General features: G+C 38.3%; 1 protein-coding gene across 2 annotated transcripts in view; it reads right to left on the bottom strand.

Annotated features, from left to right (window-relative positions):
• MAD1L1 (mitotic arrest deficient 1 like 1) overlaps nucleotides 1-27447 on the bottom strand; it is a 385605-nt gene that overhangs the window by 328307 nt on the left and 29851 nt on the right. For both annotated transcript variants that reach the window (XM_052773151.1, XM_052773153.1), the window contains exon 10: nucleotides 15872-15958. In XM_052773151.1, the coding sequence (XP_052629111.1) occupies nucleotides 15872-15958 (87 nt within the window). The remainder of the gene's footprint in view (nucleotides 1-15871; nucleotides 15959-27447) is intronic.

Genomic DNA, 27447 nt, shown 5'->3' with positions numbered 1-27447 from the left:
CATTTGTAACCCAGCCCTGGGTTGGGCAAGGAATCTACAGAGGTTGCTTGCTTGCTTACTCCTCCCCTCGCAAGGGTCCTTGTTTAAGAAGCCAGGCAGGAAGGTATGAACAAGCTTCCAATGGTTTTTATCATTCGGCTCAATTTGCAAAAGCAAAAAATCCTTACTGATAGCTTAGAGCTTGCAGGAATAGCACCAGTATATGCATATGTCTCTCAGCTCGGAAGTTATAAAGACACGTCCATTCATAGCTCTTGGTTAAAAATGAGCAGTCAGCTACGAAGGGTCTCAGCTATACTGTATAATAGCTACATATATAATGTACACTGTATACCTATATATATAATAACTTGCTGAACCTTTTTATGAAAAGGAAGGAGGCAGAGCCTCCCTCCTCTCCTCACATTTGGATTGATGCCTCAAAGAGTAAACCAGCTCCTCAGATGAAAGGAAAAGGAGGAGTTTTTTAACAATGAAATTCATTCTTGGCTGTGACAGGTTTTTTTTATTTCTGAACTGTCTTCACTAAGCAGATGATCCTAGAGTTTCAGTTTAAGCCTTTCAGTGACTTGCAAGCATCCTCCCTGCACTAAAAACACCACTGCAGTGGACACTACCTCTCGTTTCTTAGATTTTTATGACCTACTATATTAAAACCAGTTTAAATGTAATACAGTCTGCAACATTTACAGCTAGAAAATACAGGAGGACAATAAAATTAGCCAAGCATAAAAACAAGGGAGTCTTAAACATCCTCTGCTCACTTTCCAGGGACAATATACACAGAACAGGCACGGACTGCAAAATCAAAAGGAATTTAAATCAATTTAAAATTCAAACAACCTTTTCTCCTGCCTGCTAGGGGCTTAAGGGCCATTAACACACACAGACTCGCTCTTCTGCATTGTTTTCTCAGGTTTTCATTCTCACTTTCTAAAATTTGTTTATAAAAGTGATCTGAAATACTGATGATTTACTCATCTCTCATACATGGTTTTGCTCAGCTGCGGCTGGTTTTGCAGTAATGACATACTGTCTCTCTTCACTTCACACTCCACTCCTTTTCTGCAGAAGATGGAGTTGGAACATACAATTTTTAGATTGCTCCCTATTTCTTCCTACCTTACCTACTCTCTCATTCACTTAATACATACCATTACAATATGTAAGGCAAACCAGCAAATTTGCACTGAAGCAAAACTTCAACTGTCATAACAAATTCTTGCCGTAGTGCCAAAACAAAGCTGTTCTCACAACTGTTCCTATCCCTCTGTCACTCCTACAGTACAAGCATGAACTGTATGGGAGACTAAGGTAGGGTTTCTTTGCATAGCAGCCTATTCCAGAACCAAAAAATACTGCCAGCTTCTTCCTCCCCTTAGGAGGGTTCCCACAGTTTTCTTAATAGGATGCTATTTAATGAATGGGATACAAAGCTGACTAAAGCAAAACAAAAATCTATCTGCTTTATAACATGTTTATATTAAGCAGAATTTGAAAAATCTGTTTGGGGCATAGGCAAAAGCAAGTGACATGAATTGCACTTTGGGAAAGCCCTGCAAAAGCATTGACAAAGATATGCTTTAGTAAATACTATCATAAGCCTTGTAAACTATCACTTCCACAAGCCAGAGGACAGATCACTGACTTGCTCAACATCACGCAGAAGTCCTGGGTCAGAACCAGAGCCGGAAACAAAATTGCTTCCAAAGGTCCGCTGAGTTTTGAGTATTTCTGCAGTCCAGTCTTACACAGGTCTCTCAATTTCCATCCAGCCTCTCCCTCATCCTGTTTGCCTTAAGCAGCTTTAATGCTTTACAGAAGCACTACATTATAGACCACAAGCAGAAACACATATCCTTGTACACTTAGAAAGAATGTAGATAACATTTACTGTACTTCAGAGAGGATCCAGTCTAGGCCAGGTGTAAATACACAGCAGACATACATCACTCATACCATCAGCCTCCTTCTAAGAAAAATGTTTTTACAAGTCCTGTTTTGTCTCTCCTGTAGGACTTCTGTTGGTCCCACATTTCCTGCTCGCCACCTGACCTTCACATAAGCCTTTCCTGACACAGTGATGAGTACATAGTGGTATAAATCCTAGTATGGGAATATGTAAATGGCTTCTGTATCAGTAACAATCAGCAAAGTGTCATGGATTTTATGACGTCTCCAATTCTTCTCTCTTTTAAATAGAAACACAACAATGCAACACCTTTTTTTTTGGACAGGTGATGATTCAGATGATTGGTTAGAAAGATTTCTTTATTTTGGATACAGCCAGCCTTACTTTAGTAATTACCTCTGCTACAATGAAGTTTTGTATTTGGAGACATGGTTAATAAAAGACCTCTTCTTCGGGATTCAAATCCCTGAGTCCCAAAGCACTATTCTAAACAGGGCATGTTTCTAGAACATGGCTTAATATCTTGCAGCAGACACAATGATGGTCTTCTACTTCTTTGAAGTAAGGTAACTAGAGAAGGAACTTACTCATTAGAAGTGCTGTGGAAAAAATGAATTAAAAACTAGCCCGACTGATCAAACATGGTAGCATCTACACTGACTCCTTGGCTTGATTCAGTTCTTTAAGGCCATGAGGAACTTCTTCGAAGTCTGCACACGTTAACAAAAGATGCCACTCACTTTATTTTTAAAACATCAAAAGCAATGAAGTCTGAGGCTGTCTGACCAGAACTGCCGGGTTTACAACAAGAAGGACACTGTAACTTCTGTCAGCCTCAATGACAGCTACATTTATCCATGAGAGCTACAACTACCCTTCACTCTCTTGTTCAGTTCTCATTCAAGAATTAGACAACGGTCTCCAGAGGATGGGAAAAGAGAAGCTACTAGAACTTCACCCAGCCTCACTCTCCTATATTCAGTTCAAGACCTTCAGCATTAATTCAGGGAAGAGATGAAGTAACTACTTCAAGACAAAATTTAAAAATCCGAATTAAAAGCTTCCAAAACCTGAGGAATTTCTGACTTATACTTGGCAGGTAGATTTGAAACAAGGTCCACATTTCGTCATTCACAAGTTTGATACAGAGCCACAAATTTCCTAAGGGAGTCAGAATGAATTTCAAGTTTCCTCTGCCTTTAAGTATTAATGAATACTTCCTCTGTAAGTTCAAGAATGTCCCTGTGTCGCTGTTTATACACAGAACCCCCACCTTCAAGATGCAGCCTTGTAAGATGACACAGCCTGGGTGCTTGTCTTCCCCACTGGGCAAAGCTCTCCTTGCGGTTCAGAACAAGCATGTTACGAAGTTCTTCTGAAAAAGGGCATGTTCTACAGACAGTAGACCTGCATTCTGGGTTTGAGGAGATGACTGGAATGCATTTTCTCTTTGCATAAAGGCATTTCTTAGGAGGCATCTGCAATCCATGCAAATGAAAGGTTTCCAAAAGGTCATTGGCAATATAAAATGTAATTAGCTTAAAAACATCAAGTATTTTTAGGCATCACTTTGCCCCAGGTTATCTTACTGTTGCTTGGTTTTTTATAATCACAGTTCTTATCAGCATTTTTTTTTCCTTTTGGATGTATTCAGGAAAGAAAAAAATCTGACAAATGCACTGTTAAAAGATATTATGTTACTCTCAAACAGGCGAGTTAGAGACTTATCACCCATGGCTGTGTACTACACTACACATAATTATACCAGGTGTGACGGAGGCACTCGACCCCTTAACCGAACTAGCAGGAGTTTGGTACAGGCTCCAGAGGAGATAAAGGCCCGAGCCATAGCTGGTCCAAGAACTCCTCTAGACAACCCACAAAGGAGGAGAGTGACCCAGTGAGCATCAATACATATGAGCTTGGAACACCAATCATGTGATTAACACGTGAATAGCGGGTAGCTTTTCCAAGAGTCTTTTATTAAGGAACAAAGAAAGTTGTGGGTACAAGAAGTCTCATGCATACCTTTCCCATCACATGTAATTTGACTACGAGCCAAGCGCTTTATCCCGTAAACATGACAGCCTAAGTGAGCCTTCTTTGAGCTCTCCCTGCTAGGCAGTGTGGCTGCATGGCAGTGATCTCCTCTTGAGCTGGGACACCTCTCAAGGTTGCTCCTTGAGGCAGAGAGACCTTTTACCAACGGCAGATATTTGGTAAGTGACAGATATCACGCATAACCTTGTAGTATGGTAACTTTGATTTTGTACCTTGGTAACTTTGCATCATCATTCAAATGATTGTGCTGTGCAGTAATAGAGTGAACCTTGCCATCAAACTTTGTAAGTCGTGCTTTTACAACATCATATTAAAACCAGTTTTGCTAATACCTTTGACAGTGGTTCTTTAAGCGGTCTAAATCACCCACTCATGACACTAGGCAGCACAGCAGCAGGTGCACTTTCATTAAATAAGACACATTTTAAAAAAAAAAAAAAAAAAAGAAAAACACAAAGCAAGCCACATTACGCTGTCCTGTTAAGTCTGAATGGTTACTCAAAATTCACAACAGATTTTGCCATGAACACCAACACCCCACTCAGTATCTGCAGCTGCCCTTTCCCAGCATCAGCATAGCCCACAGTACTCACAAGTGCAAGAGGCAGAAATATTGCATCTCAGGAAACATGCTTTATCCTAGAACACATTTGGACAAATGAAGCAAAACTCATTCAACAGTCATTGTAATGACAGGTTCAGACTTGCTGCTGCAGCTGACTGCCCAGAGGAGATAAGTCAAACAATATGATAAAATGATTGTATTGACAGTATAGAAAATAATATTTTTGGTTAATATAAAATTAAAGTTCTAGCCCCTTAACTGCAAGTCTGACATACCAGTGCTGAGTCAGTGAAACACAGTATTTACTGGTATACGGCTCCAGCAAAAACATGACACACACAGTCTATCTGCTTCCAAGTTCCTTCTATATGGAGAAAGTTCATACTACTAATTGTCTTATCAAAGTATCCAAAGCCTGGTCATGTATCAGAATGATTTAGACCAAATCTCTCTTTCTCGCAGATGCTAACAACCCTTTCATCTCTTCTGTCTCATACCTCCCCCCGTTCCACATGTGCCCACTACCTTCTCTCTCAAATTGTCTAATTGATTAATCAAATTAAACTTGGAGCAATTGTTCTCAACCTGCATTTAGCTTGAAGGCTTTTGCTTCTATATCAGATCTGAGTATTGGCTGTGTGCCCAAATGCATGTCTGTCTTCTAATCCTACCAGTTTGTCTAATAGAAGGTATTACTTCTCCCTACAAACCTTGCTTTCCTGATTCTTCTGTGAATCATCAAAATGCACTCTGACTTCAACAAGCTCCAATTCTTACACCAGCGCAAGATCTGTAGAATGAAAACCAAGTTCACTCAAACTGGGAGTGTGACACAACCTGTGTGGCAATTATATCCTTGGTGGCACAGGGTTCAGATTCTTTCAACTGGAGGGGATGTAAGCAGCACTGCTCCACACTCCCAGCTACAAGAGAAAGGGTTACAAAGTGACTTCAGTCTTGCTCTTTAAGTAGATAAAGATGCATCAACATAAGTGATACATTTGGTTTCCAAGAGCCAATTAATGCATTGTCTTGGTGACAATTTTTACCTCCAACGCAAGGTGCAAGAAGAGGGATTTTTTTTCATTAGGATAACCCATGGAGATGTGCTACTTTGTCAGCAGTGTCCCATTAAAAAAAAAAAAAAACTCACAGCATTTTCTCAAAGCATACACAATATTTTATTAGTTGTAGATACTTTGGACTCTATGTACTACAACTGCCATAGGCTAGATCTGATAATCCCTTATTTGTACAGCCAGAAAGGGACACATTTTGGTTTATTTCCATAAATATTTCAAAAGCTTTCTCTGGCTGAGAAACAGAAAGCCTCTTCAGTAGTTATTCCACTCGTAAGAATTTGATTTTTGTTGCTTGAATAAAAGGAAAGCTAGAGGGTTTTGTTGTGGGGTTTTTTGTTGGGATTTTTTTTGTGGGTTGTTTTTACTGATTTCCATCTCTTAACAGTGAGATGTATTTTAAAACTTATGAATATGTCAACGTTGTTTTAAATATTGAAAATATGTAAAAACAGACTATACATAAAATATGACAGAAAGGAAATTACATTTTGCTAGAACACTGTTCTGAACTCTAACAGAGTACAATGCCTAAGCCTTTTGACCAAGCATCCAGCCCCAAAGGGCCCTCTGAATGTCAGATCCTACTACAGTTTTTCTCGTATGGCTAAAGTGAAAAAACAAAACAAAAAAACAAACAAAAAAAGTCACCAGCAACAAAATAACTGGACCAGTTGCCAACCATCCCTCCTGAACTCATCTCCAACTCTACCCCATCTACCTTTCCTAAGGAGTGACACATTCCTGCAAAAGAATGGCTGCAGTGAGAAATTGTCAGAATTTCTTCCAAGCAACAGAGCATGGCTGTACCACTATTGCCAGAAAACACACCAACTACTGTCTAAAAAGAGACACAGAGAGGTACTAACTATAAACACGTTTCTCCTCTGTGATGCCCATGCAAGAACTAAGCAATCAGTCTGACTTCGAGAATTTTAAAAAAGAAATTTTTTTTCAATAAGTTTCCTTCACAAGAAATCTTGTGGACAAGGATGGAGAGAGGAGGAAACACTGTCAAGGCACAAACACACCCTCAGGATCTTTCCAACATTTGACAGAAGACCTTATATTATCAGCACAATTTCCTAAGAAGGCCTTGCCTTGTCTCCCTGTGCTTAACTCCTCCAAACCAACTACTCCATCCTTAACCAGATGCCTCAAAAGTGTCTGATGCTTCACTGAAAGCTGCACCAGAGCTGTAGTAAAAGGCTACATCTGAGCTCTCCACAGGAAGATTTTCTGAGATAGGCACATTCACATCAAGATATTCTGCAGCTTTTCGTTTCTTTCCTTTCACTTGTAACATTTTTTAGCTAATTGGCTCCAGAATTTATAATCCTGGTGACAGCACCCTGGCTGTGCACGACAGAAAAGGTGGAGGAGGAGGGGAAGGAAGACAGAGCAGCTGCCAAGGCTGCCGGCACCATCTTCTGTTCCGAGCACGTTACTGCAAAGCACCAGCTAGATCTCAGGATGCTGATCCTCCCCTCGCTCACCCAGAAAGCTCAGGGTATCTTACGCTTAGAAATATCACAAGACAGCTTAAGAGGTCTTATGCAGACTCCAGAAAAAGCAGGAATCCAAATATGAAGTGCAACTAAAACCACCAAATTTGAAAAGGAGAAAATTAAGCAGGGGGGGGGGGGAGGAATGTAATTACGGCAGAAAAAAAAATTTGTTTCACCATTAGCATTGCACAATAAGAAGGTTTGTCAGGCACCGGTTTAGCCTACACATGTTCACATCCATCAGCATTTCCATGATAAATCCTAATTTTCGCCATTGTTGATCACATTGAACTAAAACTTGGTATGCAAGTTTTCAGCACAGATGCTCAAATAAATTATGCACATTAGTCATTTAACTTTCAGAGCAGCAAAAGAAGCTGCTTTTTGGTGGGGGGGTTGACTGCAATTTATGACAAGTTTTTTTTGCCTTGCACAGCTAAAAAAGACAAGGCAGCTTACTTTTTATTTTTGATTAAACTTTTCAAGCAGTATGTCTTTTGTACAGATAAAACTTTAACATTAGGAAAATATTTATAAACTAACTAAAAATGCCCTCCCCCCACCAACAGCTATATACTTACAGTATTTCCTCCATTTACTATATTACACCATGGTCTATACATTCACATATGCATACAAGCAGACACAGAGAATATTAAAATGAAAATACATAATGAAAATACCAATAATAGCAGGCTGAAGAAGTCATGCGGTAGACTTGATGCGATCCGGATGAGAAATTGTTAAACAAGCAATTAGCTATAGAGCTGAACAAAGTTTACATGCAGATATGATCAACTGATTGAGACATCCCAGCCAAGACAATCTCTTTTTTAGACATAACCGTATTCTGTGCAGTATTTGAACTGACACTACTTCACAGCAGTTACAAAACCCTACAGAATTCATGTTTACCTTGGTAAAATGTCTCAGTGTATTCTGGCTGTCCCCACTCCCCCCCAGGAACCGGGAAACCATCAATCTGTTTAAAATAAACAATATAACCAGTACCCTAAAATACTTTAGAAAAATCCGTAGTCTTCGATACCCCCGTTAAGGCAACTACAGGGCAGTATTAACTGCTGGCAGGTTCTGCATTCATTTATAGAGTAAAATTATGAAGAAATGACTAGTAGGTATTGCTTTTTCTTTTCTCCAAAATGGATCTTTCACGCATTTTTATACCAGACAGTAGTTGATAGTGTCATGAGTCTAAAAAGACAGCAAATTCATTCTGCATTCTGCCACCAATCTTCCTCTGGCTTCTCATGACTGCTCAGGAAAGCTGTAATGAAGTTCTAGCATTACAAATTAAGAGACAAAATGGTTATACGCAACCTTGTTTGACTGTTGAAAACTTATCATAAAACACTTCAAAGGAACAGTTCAAGAGCCACGGTCAGTACTATAATTTTAAGATACTATATGGGAAGAAACAAATGCATATCATGCTTTTGGGGGAGAAGGGAACAAAAAAATCTTAACAGGTACAGATAGGAATTAATGTATTTTATTTGCCTTAAAAATAATTAGGTGCAGACTGGACAGGATATATGGAGTAGAGATGTTTGTTTTCAATTCATGTGGTCTTCTGCATCTGCATGTGAGAATATAAGAAATTCAGGTCACTGTATTAAGTGGATCAGCAGAACCCAAGCAAACACAAAGCTTCTCCAGAAACTATATCCAGACTTCTCAGGCCACATTCTTCTACATTATTCATGGGACCATTCTTATGACTTCAAGACTGATTCTAAAGATATTACCGAACTGAAGGGCCCTCCTCTTTTCCAACTCATATAAAAAGTTTTCAAGGCTTACTACCATATTGCAGAGGCAATAAAAGACAAATCCCTAAGCACTGGAAATCTTAAAGCAGTAGAACTCCAGGAGCTCTATACAAAACTTGGCAACAGGCTGAATTCATGATTTTACATAATACTACTGGTTTCAAAGTAGAATATTTTTGTACTGCTGCCTACTGCATGGCTGAGATTATAATTCCACCCTTTGTATTCATATCACAAATATAACACGGATGTGGGGCACACTTCCTTTGGCCCATCAGCCTCATGTAAATCATTAATGTGATCATAGCATCTATCCGCTAAAAATGAAAGAATAGTGAAAATAGATAATAAGTTTTGACTTCAAATTACTTCAATAGTTCTAAATATTCATTCTAGTTTCTGAGAACTCTAGACTAGTATTAACATACATCTATTTAATCTAGGATTTTTTAGGAATTTTAGTCTCACAGAAGCGAAAGATTTACAGCACAGATGTGAGTCATGCATAGAAGAAATGCTAGGCAGACTTCTTCCATAACTTTTACAGTGCAGCTCCATGCTGAAGCACGGTGTCTGCTGTACAACACACCATCAAGAACAGTCTATGCTTCCGATCAAATTAACTGATTATTTTTTACACATTTTTCTGGTCAATAATACACACTGCTACCTGGACACCCAAGAGACTGCTGAATCAGCATCTCCAGAGGAGCACTAACAAATGAAAGCTATCGTTCATTCTAGTAATAAAAGGATGCACAAACATCAGGGATGCTAGTAGGAACACCAAGGGTCAATCACAATCCTGGAACAAGAAAAAAATATTAAGAACAGAGTTTAAAAGCTTCTACAATTTTTTAATCATTAGAAGTGATCAGAGCACTGAACAGAGGCATTTCACAGATTGTCCTTGTATGTTCTCCAAGAAGCACAGTCAAATATAAGGTAAGAAACCAAATACTAATATTTTTACTGGTTTTGCACTCTATAGTTTCTACAGAGCTCCAGGCTGAAAAGATGGTACAATTAGAGCTATGTCTGTCCCCTGGAGGCTGTTCTTTAGGCTTTCTCTCTATTTTTTCTTTTAAACAGAAAAAGAGACTAGTTTCATGAGCTCCAGAACTGAAGTTGCCTGGTTTCCTAAGGATTTCTCTCTCCAAAGGTGAATACTGACTCAAGTAGACTTCCATTTCTCACACCAACAGCATGAAAACAATACTGATACCAACAACATTACCACAGTACTAACCAAATGCCACAAGCCTTTGGAAAATATGGTATAGCAGAAATTATGGATTGTGATACTACTGTGGTATCAGAGCAGTGCTCACTCACTGCCAGTCTCAAGGCTGAATGAGCGGTGGCCAAGGAGGCACGATCTCCGATAGGAGCCTTACTGTCAATGTGACATTTAAGAGGGTCTTTTGCTTGCAGGCCTCTGATACCTAACAGGGCATGACCTCTGATTGCAGCAACAGGATGTCTCTCCTGGAAATGGAGACCTGTTTTCCTTAAACTTGCTGGAATTTATTATGCTTGAGACCTCTACCATCTGCCAAGCTTGACAGAACACAAGTAGCAAGTTCAAAAGTGTAGGGTAGGCACAGACAATCTCATCTACATACACACACAAAGCACAGTAATAAGCCTCACTTCCTCAGGAAATCAGACTAAAAATGGCACAATCATGAAAAGCAAAGGTCTGGGCAAAATCCCATGTTTTTAGAATTGGAAACATAAGTCAATGTCTTGGCTAAATTATTTTTTGCCTTCCTATTTTCTGCTAGGGGCTATGTGATAGAAAAAATTAGAAAAGCTTTGTATCTACCCAATTAGAGTCACGAATAACCAGATGTTGCTCTGGAAGCTTACTATTTGAATATATTTATTTGGAGAGAGTAGATTGGTCACTTAATGGGACACTATCAACTACCTTCTGGTATAAAAATGCATGAAAGATCCATTTTGGAGAAAAGAAAAAGCAATACCTACTAGTCATTTCTTCATAATATTACTCTATAAATGAATGCAGAACCTGTCAGCAGTTAATATTGCCCTGAAGCACTGTGAATAAACATTTGTCTGGTATTAGATACACACACACCTCCACATATAAATCAAGGTGCAATGTGCCATACAGATGAACAAGAGAAGAAAAAAAAAAATCCCTACCTTGTCCTATATTAGACATTAAGTGCTTCTTTTGATCACAAAATAACTCATAAAGCCTATCAAAAAGCTAGCACTTCTCTCTGTCACATAAAAGACATTTCACTGTAATTAAACTTCTGTCCAACTTTCCAGAAGATTAGGGGAAGAAGTCTGACAGGCTCTATTTATATTTGTGACTGACACTCCTTGGGACATCCAAGGAAAAGAGAAGATGGGCAATAGATTTACAACACTTCTGAGCTAACAGCACTTATGGAGATGGACGGTTCTGAGCTTAGCATCACTCATTCATTGGGGGTTTTTTTATTAAAAAAAAATCCCTGCTGCCCAACTGAAAAGCATTTTCTGTTCAGTTTGCAATCTACATTCCCCAGCCTTCAATGGTTTAGGTTTTTATTTCATTTTTAAGCAACAACACACACAGCAGGTTGTTTGGGTAAATCAGCTTTACATGATTTATATGAATAAAGGTGGTAAACAACCATGTCTCTTAACAGAACTCTGAACACTTGGAGAAGGAAGATATTTTTTCAAACATATTCTGTGTATCCCTTTTCACATGTGAAACTATATGTCAAAACACATGGCTGGGTTTCTGACACTAGATGATGGGAATAGGCCATCAGCTCTGGGATCCCAACACCAGAACCAAAGATTTACTGCTCTTCCATTTTTCTTTGTGTCCTTCATCCTGCTCAGTACTAACTTCACCTATGTGTTTCCTTGTATTTGACTTTCTACAAGATACCTCAATGGTCCAAAGTCAATATTATACTTAGGCAACAAGAGCAAAAGCAGAAAAGAAATGATGACTTTCGAAGGGACCACAAGTAACCAAAAAAGTACATTTTCATAGCCTGTCTTTCAGAATTGAAGCAAATATCAAACTGCAAACAGCACCATTCCTTCATGCTTAGCCATCTCAGAGGACAATACTGATGACAAGGGAAGTTTTCCCCTACATTTCAAATTCAAAAATGCTTTGCCAGGATTGTTTTAGGAAATCTCTCCAGAGATTCCAAATATGCAGCTAGGATGCTGGAAAAATAAATATGCAGCTTTTTTCACTTAAAAAAATAGCATAACTACTACATCATTTTTCCATAAGACAAAAGCTTATAAACAGCTCGGCCAACTTTCCATATTACAAGCTACAACTATCAACTCTTCCTGAAAAAGTACATTTCAACATACCATGCCTATAGCATTCACACTCAAGGGATAAATGTACTTAAATGAATGATGGCTGCATGGTTAAACTGACCCACTAATTAAACACCTTTCTTTCATTACCTTTTCCTAAACAGCAGAGCAGGTATTCTTCATGCTATCAAAGTGGCCCTAAGCAACCTACTTTTGAGCTTTTAAGCCTTTGGATTGTTGTCTTCATTCTGCAGTTACAGAGCTCCACGATACTTCCCGCTGTTACTGCTGAAAGTGTAATTTACTCTATTTACACAACTTACAGCAACACACTCCAAAACAGCAGTGAGATTCCATCACGCGCTATTAATGGCACTTTCAGCTACATTACTCAGCGATCCTGAAGTCACGAAGAAGAGAACTGAGTTGCTGCTTATGTGTTCAGTGCAAGAGTGACCCTCTTTCCTCATGCTAGCGCCACAGGGAGGTTTTCCTCCCTAGCAAAAATAGCAAGCTCCAAGGGAGTCTACACAACTCAAACATGTAAACAATCACTGTTAAAAGAAATTGATTTAAACCCACTGTTCAGGAAATTCAGTCCTGTGGTTCTGGGTCTAAAAGCATCCAATCTGAGTGATACAGTAAATATGATATGCATCATCATTTGATCTCTGGGAGGCCTTGAGACACTGGCAATTGCACAGGTTACACAAAACACAGATTGCATTTCAGATCCCCAAGCCAGAAGCAGGGGGAGTATCAGTGCAAAGGCTGATTTGTAATGCTGTAGCCTTTTTGTGTGTGATGACCCCTACTGCCTTTTTAATAACAGAAACACTGGCTCTAAAAAAATATACAGTAATAAATGGAAAGCAGTTCAAGAATGGAAGAATGAGACAAAATAAATTTAGTCTGTTTAGTGAAGCCATACGCCATTTGGAAAACATTGTTACCAGTATGTTTGTATAGCATAACTCTCCATTCTTGATCAACTAAGGGACACTGAGAAGCAGTTGAGCTAGATCTGTCTCCAGTTTTACAGAAATGGATAGGACCTTACATAGCAAATTGTTCCCTTGTGATACCTTTTCCATGCCTGGTTTCTTTTCTAAAGCCAAGTCCTGCTCATATTCCGCTACATTAGCAATTAACTCCTGCTTCGCTACCAAGCGTCTCCTCTTATAGAAAAGAAACTGGGGACTATTTGTCAGGTCGAGACAAACAGTAGCTGGCAAGTGTCTATCAGTCACTAAACAATGTGGGAAAGGTACCATCACTTGGAAGACTGCAGTGTAAAGACTGAGAGAAAGAATAATCAGCTTGCAAAAAACCCCTTCAGGCACTCTTCTGCCCGTGTTTAAAAGCTCAGTGAGGACCAAACATACATTCACTATACAAAGACTCAGTATCAGCCATTTAGGGAAAAGGGTCATATCACCATCTTCAACACCACACTCAAACCTCTTCTACTAAACTGAATTTTGCACTGTAGCAACAGGTAAGCCAGGACTGTCTGTGATTCTCCATTGCCACAAAATTAAATCCAGATGCCAACTTCTGATGTTGTTTTCTTAAGCATCTACCAAATCATTAATTTTAATGGAGAAAATTAATCAAAGCTTCTTAGGGTAGGCAAAAATTCTTTTATCTTTGTACTGCATATTGCTCTATACACACATAACCACCGACTTTGTAAATCAAACAGCACTATTGGTACTGAAGACTTAACACATTTCAACTAAGGGCAAAAGAACTTGTAGCTGAAAAAACAATAGAAAGCTGAATAAGTGCTGGGCTCAATCACTAGAGGGAGTCATGATCACATATTAAGTTACTGTAATACACAGACCATTCTGAACACAATTATGAAACAAATAAAAGAGAAGACCATCAGCTAAATCTGGATGTCATTCAGGGAAAAGAGAAAATCAGATTTGCTTCCTTAACAAGGTTTTATTTCCAAAGACTCAAGACCTTCTCCTGGGAACTTTCAAATCATCTGTAATGAAAGGTTTTTAAAAATGTATCTTATTGCCTACATTTTAAGACAGAATAAGGTATGTGACAGAAGAAAGCCAAAATTATCGGTTTTGGAAATGACACACAGCATTGCATCAAGAAAATGTTAGAATTTTAATTTAAGCAGCTTTACAGCTCATTTCACTTGAAATCAAGAAGTAATCTTAATCATGTTTTTATTTTTAAACTAAATAGGCACAATTACATCCAGCATGAACAGGCAAGGCACTACCAAAAGGCTGCTTTTTCAACAGATGATTCCCCTTGGCCCTTAATAAATTTAGAAAAAGCATTTCTCTGACAGGCTGTGAGAAACAGCCTGGGAAAAAAAAAAAAATCCATAACTCAAACATTACCATCATTCTTTTATTTGATCATTTGATCAGTTGTGGGTTTGAGGGTTTACTTGGTTTATTTTTAATATATGAAATGTCTTTTTTATATTGGTGAGATTTTTTTCCCCCCCTTTAAACTTCTCAGCAAAAAACACAAAACAATTTGGCCAGCTGCACTCACGGGAATTTATACTTGGCTAACAATTTTACAACTGACTAAACAGTTTCATTAACAGTAGCAGCACACGCGAAGCTTTTAACACCCAGCTTGAATCCTGCCCATCATTAGTACGGCAGAGCCCAGAACAAGATCATCTCTTGAATGAAAATCTACCACATACCTCAGGAGACACATTAGCAAATGCAGCCCAAGACAAACTAAGAGTGCTTTTCCAGTGCTCAATTACACAGTGTTGGACTGCTTTACATTCAATACATTTACATCAAAGGCTGAAATTCTCCACACTTCTGTTGCTTAGACAAGTCAGCTGACACCTTGGCAATGCAAACAGTTCAAGAGCCTTTTTGAAAGATAGAGGTATTGCTTTTAACAAGAACAGACAACGGGTTCCTAATGTGAGGAAATAAAACAGTGTGGGAACCCAAGAATATGTACACCAAGGATGAGAAGCACTTTCTGGCACACTATGGAACCATGTTAAGAAAGGCTATGTGTAACCGATGCAGTCTAGAAAGTTAAGCTCTGGTGGACAAATTCATTTCCCCTATTAGACATTCACTCCCACACCAGGGCAAAGGCTTAAACACCCTCTAGTTTCAAATATGTATCTTGCTCTATAAACAAACTGCTCCTCCCAAGGTCTAGCAGTACTCTGCCATGAAAATTGCAAACGTACTTTTCCACCACCAGCTATACAAACTGGTCCTTTGAGTAGTCAAATCACAGTCCTCAGGGCTCTTCCTCCCTTTCCCATACCCAGATGACCACTTTGCAGATTTTGCTGTGACATTCCCTTTCCTGATGAAACTGTCTGGGAAAGCAGCTCATTTCCCCTTGCAAACACTTTAGCTCATAAAATAAAGCTGGACTGACTGACTCTTCACCGCATCCACCCACAGTTCTTCATCTATTTCTTCCTGCAAGGATTTGAGTAAGCAAAAAACTCTTCATCAACATGGGAAAGAATAGAAGACAGCATAGAAGGCTCCATGGAACAGCAAGGAAATCTAAAGAGCCATTCTCTCTGTTTGCAGTCCTTGTTTTCTTTGTACACACTTTAATATAGCAGTGTCTTGCTACCAGCAGCCACTATTGGTATCACTCACCTGTTCGTGATGGTAGAGTTCTGCTCTTTCAGCGCAAGCTCCCTTTGCTGCAGGGCCACAATTTGCCTTGAGAGATCATCAGGTGTCCTACACAATTAAAACAAAATAGAAACTTTTAACAAATCATTGGTTGAAAAACTGTGTTCCATACATAACCATAAAAAGGGTGTCACCCAAAGCAGACAAGGCAACCTCACCACGCCAAAATTGCTGCAGTTACTTAGAACACAGGGTTGCATCTTGTCCAGCTTACATAAAAACCTGTTTTATTAAAGCCATTGCTGTAAGCTGTAATCACCATACAAGTTGCAGCACCTCACCTGCTGTTCACTTCAACCCATAAACAAACTCTAAAGCCATAGAGTCAGCAAGACCAAATTCTTCAAAGCAAGCAGCCTGCATAAACATTCATACCAGATGAACAGACAGCTTATCACCTGAACACGTTTTCGGGGGTTGTTTTTTTTAACATACATCAGAATACGTGTTCACAACCTCCTCCCCATCCTAGTGCTCAGCACACACACAGGGATGAGCACACCCAGCATTACTCTAATTGCTACTCAGCTACAGAGTCTCAGTGGAGCATGATCACAGGATTATTACCAATAGGGTAAGAAAAGGAGGAAGTAAATGTACATATAGACTGTACAATTCAACAACTCTGGCTACTGCTGAATACCCTCTGATAGTGTAGAGGTTCAGCTATGTCATAGGTGATCCCAAAGCAGTGTTCCCACACAATTACCAGTGTGCTGACTTCAGAGTCCTTCATACAGGCAGTGACTCAAGAGCCATCAGGGAAAAAAATAAAAGCAATAATAATCCATAAGCTCTAGATAACACTTCAGATAGCACTCTGATAATCTTTTTTGTCAAAGAGATCAAAGATTTCTACAGATCTGGTAGCAACAGCTCTGCAGATGTCAGGAATAGGTTTAATTTTGCATCAAATCCAATAATGTATTCTTAAAGCTAGTGGAACAGGATCAAGATAACTCTAGTCTGACAGTCCCAGAAACCACTATCCCACATCGACAGTCTCTGCAGGAGACAAATGTTCTTTTTGGAGACCTATCTTTAAATCACGAGTGCAAGAGATTCAACTCTAAATGAAGGCAGCTTATGGAAAAATAGAAAAATATTTTTCTTTTGAGCCACCAGAAATGGTTTCCCATCCCAAAAGAGAAGCATCTGTATCACACTTCTCAAAAGAAAGGAAGCTGGAAAGGGCATCACAGTACGTACTGGGTACATCCTTTTGCTACAGCAAGATGCATCACACCCAAAGGGGAAGAGTGACCCGAACCTCGAAAGGGTTTTTTTCATAAGGAATGAGTGGGAAGCTAGTTTTGCAGAAGTGAAATCTGTAGAAACACATTCTGTCACGTCCCCCAAGATGCAAGTCAAGGCTTCACTGTTTCTGGCAGATGAAATTAAGCCTGGCCAGACTTTACATTATCCAAATACAGCCCTGGAATGAGGGCCCTGCCGCTCCAAAAACTGGATAGGTAGGAGATGTGCCTCTAGCTTGACCATTGGGATTCTGACTGAATCTAGGACTAAAGAAGCACTTTCTCTGATGATACCACTTTTCAGCCAACTATTCACATACAGAAAAGACATCACTTTTTCTCTTTAATCATCTGTCACTTCCAGCCAAGTGAAAATCAGTTAAACACTGAGCTGATGCAGACAGGATTCAATTCTGGCAATCCCAGTTCAAAGGTTCCTGCTTTTTGCTTCCAGAGTTGCACGCATGTAGCCTTCCTCAGCAGAAAATTTTGAAACCTCTAAGACCACTTGCGTTACACGCAAATCTTAACAGTCAATATATAATAAAACAGATAGAGGTGGTCTCTCCTCAGACAATGGAGACATATTGCGGCAGTCAAATAAATCAGAACAGGATGAAACACCATCCTTCAAAGACATCACACTCAACGGTCGAGGAAACTATGAGAAGAAACCAAGACACCAACCTGGAGATGGCTTGACTAAAACATCTAAAATTCAAATTCTGGTAGCAGAGACAAGTCAATTTTAAGCCAACATGCACCTGGGTTTTCAAAGGTGTTGTAGCACTAGATAACACACTTCAAACTCCTGTAGCTGAGCCTGAAGGGATTCTTAATTTAAGCAGTTCCCCATCTCTTTACTGAAGGCTACTTAATGGCTGGGCATCAGAGCAAACACTGCAGAACTAATTCAACCCAGTCTCATGCAAGCCACATCTCCACATAACCCAAGAGCAACAGAAAAATAACACTGGTTTCTTGGAATCTCACCTCTGAAGAACTCAAATCTAACACTGCTCTAACTTTGTTTTCCAAGCTGGAGGACTCAGGTTCTTTCTGCTGGTATATATATAAATGGTGAACTAAATGATAACATATGCCACAAAGTGGAAGACGGTTTTGCATACTCCACAATGTCTGCAGGGGGGGAAAAATAACAGCAAAAAAACTACAAGAGAAGTCTATAAAGCTACAATCTGATTTCAACATGGCTTCATTAGCTTCTATCTGCAGGAAGTGGACCTCTGACTCAGATTTTTTTTTTTTTTTTTTCCCATGAATTAAGGAAGTAGATGTTCTCTTTCCACAGTAGTTTCTAACTAGAAAAATCCAGAGATAAGGTAAGGATAAAGGCAACTTTGTATTAGTGCTGATGAGAAAAAAAAAAAAAAAATTACGAATTATGTTTCCCTTTCCACTTCACCATCCTTCACCTACTAGAGTCACCAGAAGCTAAAAAACAGAAAACACCAGACAGAAATGGACTGGGTATGCTTAGTTTATTTGGCAAAAAGAAGCTGTGAGCAGACACACCAATTTCAACATGGACAATCTTTGTAAAATTTAATGCCAAGTCAACAAGGCTCTGAAAAATGCAGTTCTAAGCCTCTCATAATTCACCCAAATACAGCAGATTTATCACAAGCATAGTTAGTATCAGGCATCTCTCTGGCTGCTTTGAGTGCCAGCTTCCAACACCAGTGTTTGGTCCCTGCATCAATGAAATAATTGCACAGATTTTTTTAAATGGGCAAAAAAGTGGATTTGCCTTGATTTTTTCCCTCATTTTCTCAGAAATTCATACCATAATGCATTAGGGCTGAGATAGAGAACTGAAATTAATCCAATAGTAAAATGAGATGGAATTATAAAAGCCACAGATTTCTAGTAATGATAGCTCCTGACAAATTTCCAATAAAAAACAATCATCCTCATCTGTTCAGCAATTCAAATCAACAATCAGCTTCCAATCTCAGTTTCAGCAATTGGCAGCTTTAGGGTTATACTTAGTTCTGGAGGATGTTTTACTGACATTAGTTACTTTTAAAAAAAAAAAAAAAAGTGGAGTGCCATAGATACATAACAGAAAATAATGGGTATTAACCCTCCCTAAAGAAGAGTTCACTTTCTGCAAAACTAAATCATGTGAGATGATAAGAGATAAAGACACCCCTTGCATGCACTCTGCTGTCAAATACCTTTATTGAGAGGTTTCAAAGCCTGTTTCTGAGGTCTACATCCTATCCTGATAATACACAATTTGGCAAAAGCCAAATTTAAACACTTCCAAGTAGAGGAATGACGCTGCATGCACAACGAAATCAAATCAGACAAGCTTTCAATTTGAAGAGAATTGGTCAATTCCAAAGCACTGCGCATATCAACCAGTCCTCATTGCTGTAAACAGTCCCCTCGTTTCACAAGTTTCTGAAAACAATGCTGCATAAAGAGATAAATTTGTCAGCATCCCAACACACACGTAACATGTTCTGGCCTTGCGAGCCTTTGTCTGATGGGCTAGCTGTATATAACTTCTGCTAAGCTCCTTCCATTCCCTATGGAACGGATGATATCAAAATCAGCATTAAAAAGCCAAGAAGTCTGCTTTAAGAGAATCTACATGACAATATAGCTTACCAACACTACTTGAATCACCACAGCTACTTCAGGGAAGTTTGAAACTCTATCCTAACATAAACATACCCAGAACTCCCTTTCTGAAAAGCTGCTGCTTTGTGCGCTGTCGCTATGTTTGCCCTGCAATCCTGCAGACATCTTCCTTCCCCATGTAACAATGGAGCCCATGGAACCACATCGAAAAAACACACGTAGTTTGCATCAGCCATGCAAAATCCTGTAAATGAAACACGTAGACTTAACGGTATGATTCAAGAGCAGCATGTTATTAAAACTGAACCATATGCTATGTAATTATAAAGATAACATGAAGAACAAATGACAAAGTGGCTTCTAAAGTGCGCGTGCAGATTAAATCACTGACTTCAGTTCCTTTCTCCTGGGTAAGGCACAAGGAGCCAAAAGCTAGAACATTCTTCCTCTGCCCCACCATCCCATCCTGAGACTGCATTTCTTTCTGCAATAACATTTAAGCAAAAATCAAGAAACCAAACAAACAGGAGAATTTAAGCCTAATTTGGAAACAAGATTTTTTTGCCCTAAACGAGCATATTAGTCCAGCATAGTTTAGCAGCATAGTTAGGCAGGAGAGGGACAAATCGCTGTTAACCAAAGCTCTCTGACTTCCTTTGAAGTGCAGATAATTTGAAAAGGAGCAATTTAAGAATGATAAAAACCTAAAACTGTTCAAATGAAGTGAAAAACTAACTTAATGGGATGCCGATCCACGTCACTCAATGACTTTTACGTGCTCACTGGCACACTTTTTGAATTTTTAACAAGGAAAATGTCTTATGCAATTTTTTTATGCTTGTTTTTTTTTAATGCACACAACCAACATTTCATAGGCATTTGCTAGAAAGCTCTGTTGAACTGTCCTAGTTAAGGATCTGCTACCATTTCAGTAAAAACTATGACAGTTAGACACTGAGAATTAGCTGTTGAAGTAACATTAAACCAAGACTCAATAAGCGGATGAAGATGTTAAAGTAAAAATTGGAATATTTTTTAATTTATAATTTATTAGAATGTCAACTTCTTATTGCTTCTATAAAACGTTTCAAAATTCACAGGAAAGGAAGAGGTTTGATTGTAGCTAGATGTCTGAGATTAAATTTTAACTATGGAAGTGCAAGACAAAAGTAAAACTAAATAGAAAAACAGGCACTTAGTCAACTCTGGAGGACTAAGTTCTTCACTGCTTTTTTTTTTTTTTTTAATTAAATTTGCTTGAAACTACCAAATAACACACTTATAATACTAAATTACTCAGAATTACTTATTTTTGGAAGTCTGTTGAATTAACATTTCTCTCTATAGTTTTAACTTAGTATGAATATACAATGACACAGATTTGGTTGTGTCAGCTAAGTCACATCAAATTGAAACTGAATATTCCCAGTTTTTTGGCAAGTGTTTTAGGCAGATCTATAAACTGTTTTACATGTAAGCATAATTAACTGACAAAGACCAGAGACAAAAGTCTTTACTAAAGGGTTTGTTAAGAGAATCAGGCACAGAAAGGGAGGGCACATCTGCTTCTTTCTCTTCAATAAAAAAAAATTTCCAGGGTTTTTTGTTTTGGTTGGGGGGGTGGCTTTGGGGGTCTTGATGTTTGTTTGTTTGTTCTTAAAGGCAGCCTCCTAAAAGTATAAAATCTGGATTTTGTTCCTTATTTGTTTTTATATTATATATAAGAAACACAAGAAGATTTTGAAATTCTCCTCTCCCCAAGAAGGACCTTTTCTACTTTTAAAAAGAATTTAATCTTCTTTCTAGGCAGGAAAACAACAGCATGTGAAGAACAAACACAGAACGATAACATGACAACAACAGAAGATTTCTGAAAAGGAATTTTAGTTGTTTTAAATATTTCTGTGTGATTAGAAAGGCTGCGGAATGTCTGTAATAGTCTCTTCCTGTGTGTTTGAAGTAAGTCTCCTGAACATCCTTTTTGTATATTTGAGCTCTATGACTGCTTTAACTCCTCTATCTCTGATTTACAGGACTCCCACTTATTTCTTAAACTTCACCAGCAAGTCCAAAAGCAGCTCAGTTCCTGTGATGACTTGCCCTTCAATAAAATACAGCAAATAACAATCATCACAACAGCACATACAGACTTCCCAAGATACAGCAACACAGTCCTTAAGTTTAATTTGGTCATATTAACTCAAAGTTTGTATCAGAAAACTGCAACTTGCACAACATCCCTTTCCCCTCAAAATATGCCTCACCTCCCTGGGAGCATACCTTAGCTCCTCTTCACCAGACTAGAGGAAAACATCGCCACTAAAATCTGGTGTCCAGGCCTGAAAGTTCTGAGAGTGAAGTTTCACAACAGTACTTCTCTTGCAAAAAAGCCCCTTCAAGCTCCAGTGCAGGTAGTTATACCTATTTGTTAATGTCTTCATGCCTACATCCTCCCTTGCTATTGCTAACTACATTAACTAAACCATATGGTAAGGAATCTGCTACACACATTGTTCACAAAAATAAATTCTCAAAATTTCCTAGGCAATTAGGACACATTTAGTGTTTTGTAACACTTTGATTAAAATGCTTTGAAGAGCAACCACTTACTTTATTCATTCAAATGAAGGTGCTAAGAGCTGTCAAAAACCACAAAACTAAGGTACACCTTAGACTGTTTCTCCAATAAATTGTATGCTTAATATTTTATCTACAAAGTCAACGGAGGAAATCTGAAGTGTAAACTGAAAGCAACAAGCAATCTCAGCTTCTGAGGTTCCCTTCATTTAGAAAAGAAACCTCATGTTTGTGTATAGATAGAATCAACAAATCCAATTGCTCTTTACCAAAGCAAATGTCCCTATTAACCACTTGAAGCAGAAGAACAACTTATTTGTAAGAAAGCATTTTAAGTGTTTGTAAGTGTCTTGACAATTCTAAAGACAATTGATATGTCTCTTTTGAAGCAACTGCAAAATTAGCAATTAATCCAATCAAGCCGTAATTTGAAGAGGGGAGGAAAAAAAAGGAAGAAAACTATCTTAGATTCCAGTCAACAGACTTTTGGGGGGTTTAATGAAAAAAGGTTTTTTCCTCCCAAAGTTAACGATATGGCATCATAACAACCAATTTTTCAAGTTTCATTTCTACTTTAAAGATAAATTTAAGAGCTCAACAAGATAAAATTAATCTTACTTTTGAAAAAAATTAATCATTTGGCAGGCACTTCAACATTCCAAACTTCTCATCCCTACCACTGCTCTAACAACAAGCACAGAACAAACCACTTCGCAAGCACACACATTGCATAGTTGAATGTAACCTTACAAGTGAAAGGTGAAAGGCTTTAATAGACCTCAAGGAGAGGGAATGTATACACAGTAGTACCAAACCTACAGATTTGGAAGATGAGAATAGTCAGCTTTTTTTTTTTTTTAATCTTCACCCAGAAGTCACGTCATTGCATACTGAATCACATGACATGCAATTTAGAGTTTTGAGAGATCATGGTGAAACAAAAGCAATTTTCTGTAGTCTGATTAAAAAAGTGCTAGAGCACATGGCTGAGCTTTTTACACAGCAAGCGCAGAGAGTGTTGCCTTTCCAAAAGGGGTCCAGTTCACACCAATAATCATCATTGTAGACTTCCAGGCTTCTCCAGATACAATTCAGTGTGAGCAGCAGAGCAAATCTAATTGCCTGCTGCCACTGAAGTGGCAGTCACTGGCTTTTCCTGGTTCATTTTCTGCCACTGAAGGTCTGAATCAGCTTGCTGAAATTCCCCCTTTCACCAAGAAGCTGTTAACTGGCTCAGCTGTCTTCTCATCAAAACATATCCTCAAGCTCTCATTGAGTTTACAGTGCTACACTCTATGAGTCAGGTAACATCAGCCACATGGAAAAAGCAATAAGGGGGTTCAAGGGTGAGACACGTGAACTGTCAGTCTGGCTCTCAAAAACTGGTGAGAAGTCAGGCTATCTATGTTGCAAGAGATCCACCATCATGTCATCATTTTGGTTTTTGGGCTGGATGAATAATTGTATGCTATCTCTCAAAGATTTGTTTTAGTACTGTCAAGACTAGGCTTCATTAAGAGTCAAAACCAACCTATGCTTTAAACAGAAAAAAGATGTACCACCGCAGAGAAAGTCCGTAAGTAGCAAGGGAAATGGAGAGTTAACTAGAAAAACAGAATAAACTATCTTGAGCTCTTACTAATGACAAGCATATCCCCACACAAGCTCAATTTGTACTGCTGCTAACCCACAGGGATGTCCTTTAATTGTTCTGCTGTTTCACATCACAGCACAAGGATGACCACTTGGTACCACCGGAGCAAAACATGCTTGCTCGGCTCTCCACTCTACTCAGCTGCCGCGCTTCGGGTTTTTTGGCACAAAAGCTAATGATTTGTAGCATAAATAAGAAATTAAAAAAAAAAATTGGCTCTAAAACTCTTACTTATGCTTGACATTTTCAAAACAATCAAAGCATACTTTGCCATGCCCTGCTCTTGACTCTCTCCTTAGACAAAACCAAAAAACCAATCTTTTTGGTATTATAATACAGATGTAACCAATTCCTTCTTGCAGCATGCATTGTTATGCCTCATCCCACAGGGAAAAAAAAAGAAAAAAAAAGAAAAAAAAAGAGAGAGATAGTCCACATATTTCAATCATGCTGTAACACAAAAGAATTTTAATTTGGCTTAAACTCAGTTGCATAAAATGAAACAGTATATAAAGGCAACAATAAGCCATTTAATATACAACTCAAGAAATATGGAGTGTATCTCAAAGCTATTAAATATTCTGTATTTTATGTTCTTCCAATATAAGAAAACAAACAGTTCTTAAGGTCTTCCCTTTTTCAGGTTATCAAGGAAGCACAACAAACCTATTGTACTTACTAATCCATAAGAACCAGTGATCTGAAATGCTTTCAAACCATTGTTTGGTATGATGCAAGGAAAATCCTTGGTTTCTAGCAACAGAGACTTCCTACAACAGGAACAGCACTCTTCTCAGATGGCACTGCCCACAGCACTGTATTCTCCATCCCACATCCCACTCTTCTCTATTTTCTGACTGTATCTTATCATTGCTCTATCTCTTCTTAAAAAAAACCAAAAAGTCCTATATTAAGGATGGCGATCATTAAGTACCTTAAGGATTCAGTCATAATCAGTTTGAAATTCTAAACCAATTATAGCCTTGTACTACTCAAGGCTCCAAGATGACATCTGTGGATAACAGTTCTTTTTGCTTAACATTTCCCCCAAAAAACCAACACAGATTAGAGATCAAACAGAAGAAAAAAAAAAAAAAACAAACCAAAAACAAAACACAAACTTCTAAAGGACCTTTTAGCTATTTACCAGCAGTAGCAAAAAGTAGTGAAGCTGCAAATGATCATAAAGGATTTTAAAAAATGGCTGTTGCTCCTTACAAACTAGAGTAGATATCTGCACGATCTTTACAATTAAAGAAGCAAATGTTTTTTCTCAATTTGCAATTTAATTTAGTGAATGTAATTATGTATTAATGATGCTGCTGAAAGGAAATTATTGTGGCATGTAATTTTGTACCTACCACCCTTACGATTTCTAGCACAAAATGTAAACACATTTAATAATGTAATGTTTCATTTTACTGCAGCAGCAGCAAAAGCTATTTTAAGTCTTTTACCCCCTCATGAACTTAATTTGAGAAAAAAAAAAAATCAGCTAAAGGGAAAAACAACTCTGAAATTAATAAAATAACTTATTTTAGGGACCGATAACTAGGGTAGTTTTTCCTATAGTCTCCATTTGTCAATGGAATTGGAACAATCATCGTGACAATCTTGAGTTGGGCAGAGAGGATAGCGTGAACTATTTGCTAGGAAAAATGAAGGCTTCACAGGGGGGCTGGGAAGTGGGGGGTAAATCAAACTAATCTAAAGAACAGAATCGCAGCAGAATACCAATTATTTATTCTAATCACATAGGTATCCTAAGATTTTCAAGGCATTTGGATAATTGTAAGTAATCATAAGCAAAAAATTATTATCTGAAAACCACAGACTGAAATACAAAGATATGCTCATTGGAAACAAACTCTGAATAGACAGGTGTATCTTTCAAAGAGAGATCATTTAACAGAGAATCATTAGAAACCCTGAAAACTATTTCAGGCCAATTACTGTGATTACACAAAGCTGGGAAAGTGTCCTGACAGCCAAAATAAAGGTAGTAAGTGAGACTTCCAGAAGATCAGGCAGAAGCTTCTTTTTCTAAAGTTCATGTCGATGAATAAAAGTTAGTTCAGAAACTTGCTCCTCACTAAGCTGAGGGCCAGCAGGGATGGCTGGTTACAACGGAAGGATCTCAAGTAAAAAACTTCACTCCTTAGCTTTCAAATTAGGCAAGAATGTTTATGCAAATAAACAGACTGAGTCAGTAATCCTGACATTACTGAAACTCTGCTGGTTCCATTCTGCTAGATCACTTCCAAGACATTTGATGACACTCGGACCAGCCTAGAAAACAGACAACATCAGCTTCTTTTCAAGGAAGGGAGGGGGGGAACAACACACAAACAAACAAGCAAAAGCCCCCACAAACCTAAAAAAACACAACTCACATGTATCCAACATACCCTTCTGGCATAACTTCTACCCACATGGAAATTACTAACACAGACATCATTTTTACAGATAACCAGGGCTTCTGTCTGATAAGAAAGGGAGCTAATACTGTAACCAAGACTAGGTACTGACGATATATGTATATCTGACTATTTTACAGATTTCACTAAATTGATAGTCTTGTTCTTCTGACACCTGTCTGAGATAATCCTTGCAGAATATTAATTTACCAAAGTTCTTACATTGTTTTCAACATCTTTATTGATCGCATTGTTTTCACAGACTCTTATCAGCTAAAAATATTAGCCAGCAGTAACACAAAATCCCTAATCTTGAGCAAGAGGAATTACTATCAATGACTGCCTACAGGTCCTTGTAAGAGTCTAGACCGTATTTTCAGCTACTTTTATATAAAAGTGATTTGACATGCCATATATTATTATTTACTTCTGATTACAATCACATACCTCTTCAATCTCACAGCAGGAATGGCCACGTTAAACTGCAACTTTAAGGTACAGTAAAATTTAACTGGTTTTTTTAATATCATCCAATAACATCAGTCACAGGTAAATTCATGATGACAATTTTAGACAGAATGAAAAGCATACTGCTTATATGTTCAGCTGGAATACCAAGTTATCCTTTCAGACAGAAAACTGAGGTTAAACCTGTTGCTTCGATAAATTCAAAACTATCCAAACTCAAGCAAAGTTTATTTCAAAACTTTTCACAGCAGATGTCTCAACTCTGGCAGGAGCAGAAAGTAAAAACATCCTAGTTTCAGCAAATGTGAGAGGTTAAAAACTGTATTGAAGTACAGAAAATACAGAGCTGATAAATTATTACATTTATCATGAAAATCAATAGTGGAACAAATAAAGTAGAAAATGCCTAAGGAAAATGCTTGCATTGTCAGTAGCAGCATATTCCTACAAGCTATTTGTATTAAGAAGGCACAAAAGGCATCAGCTACCACTGAGGCTCCATTCATGGTGGATACATCAAGTGCGTAATACACTTGGGGTAAGACTAGCTTT

Source organism: Harpia harpyja, chromosome 21 (assembly GCF_026419915.1).
Source record: "Harpia harpyja isolate bHarHar1 chromosome 21, bHarHar1 primary haplotype, whole genome shotgun sequence".
In the NCBI taxonomy this organism is placed as follows: domain Eukaryota; kingdom Metazoa; phylum Chordata; class Aves; order Accipitriformes; family Accipitridae; genus Harpia; species Harpia harpyja.
Note: the sequence above shows the minus strand (reverse complement) of the source record. Positions and strands in the feature narration are given on the sequence as shown.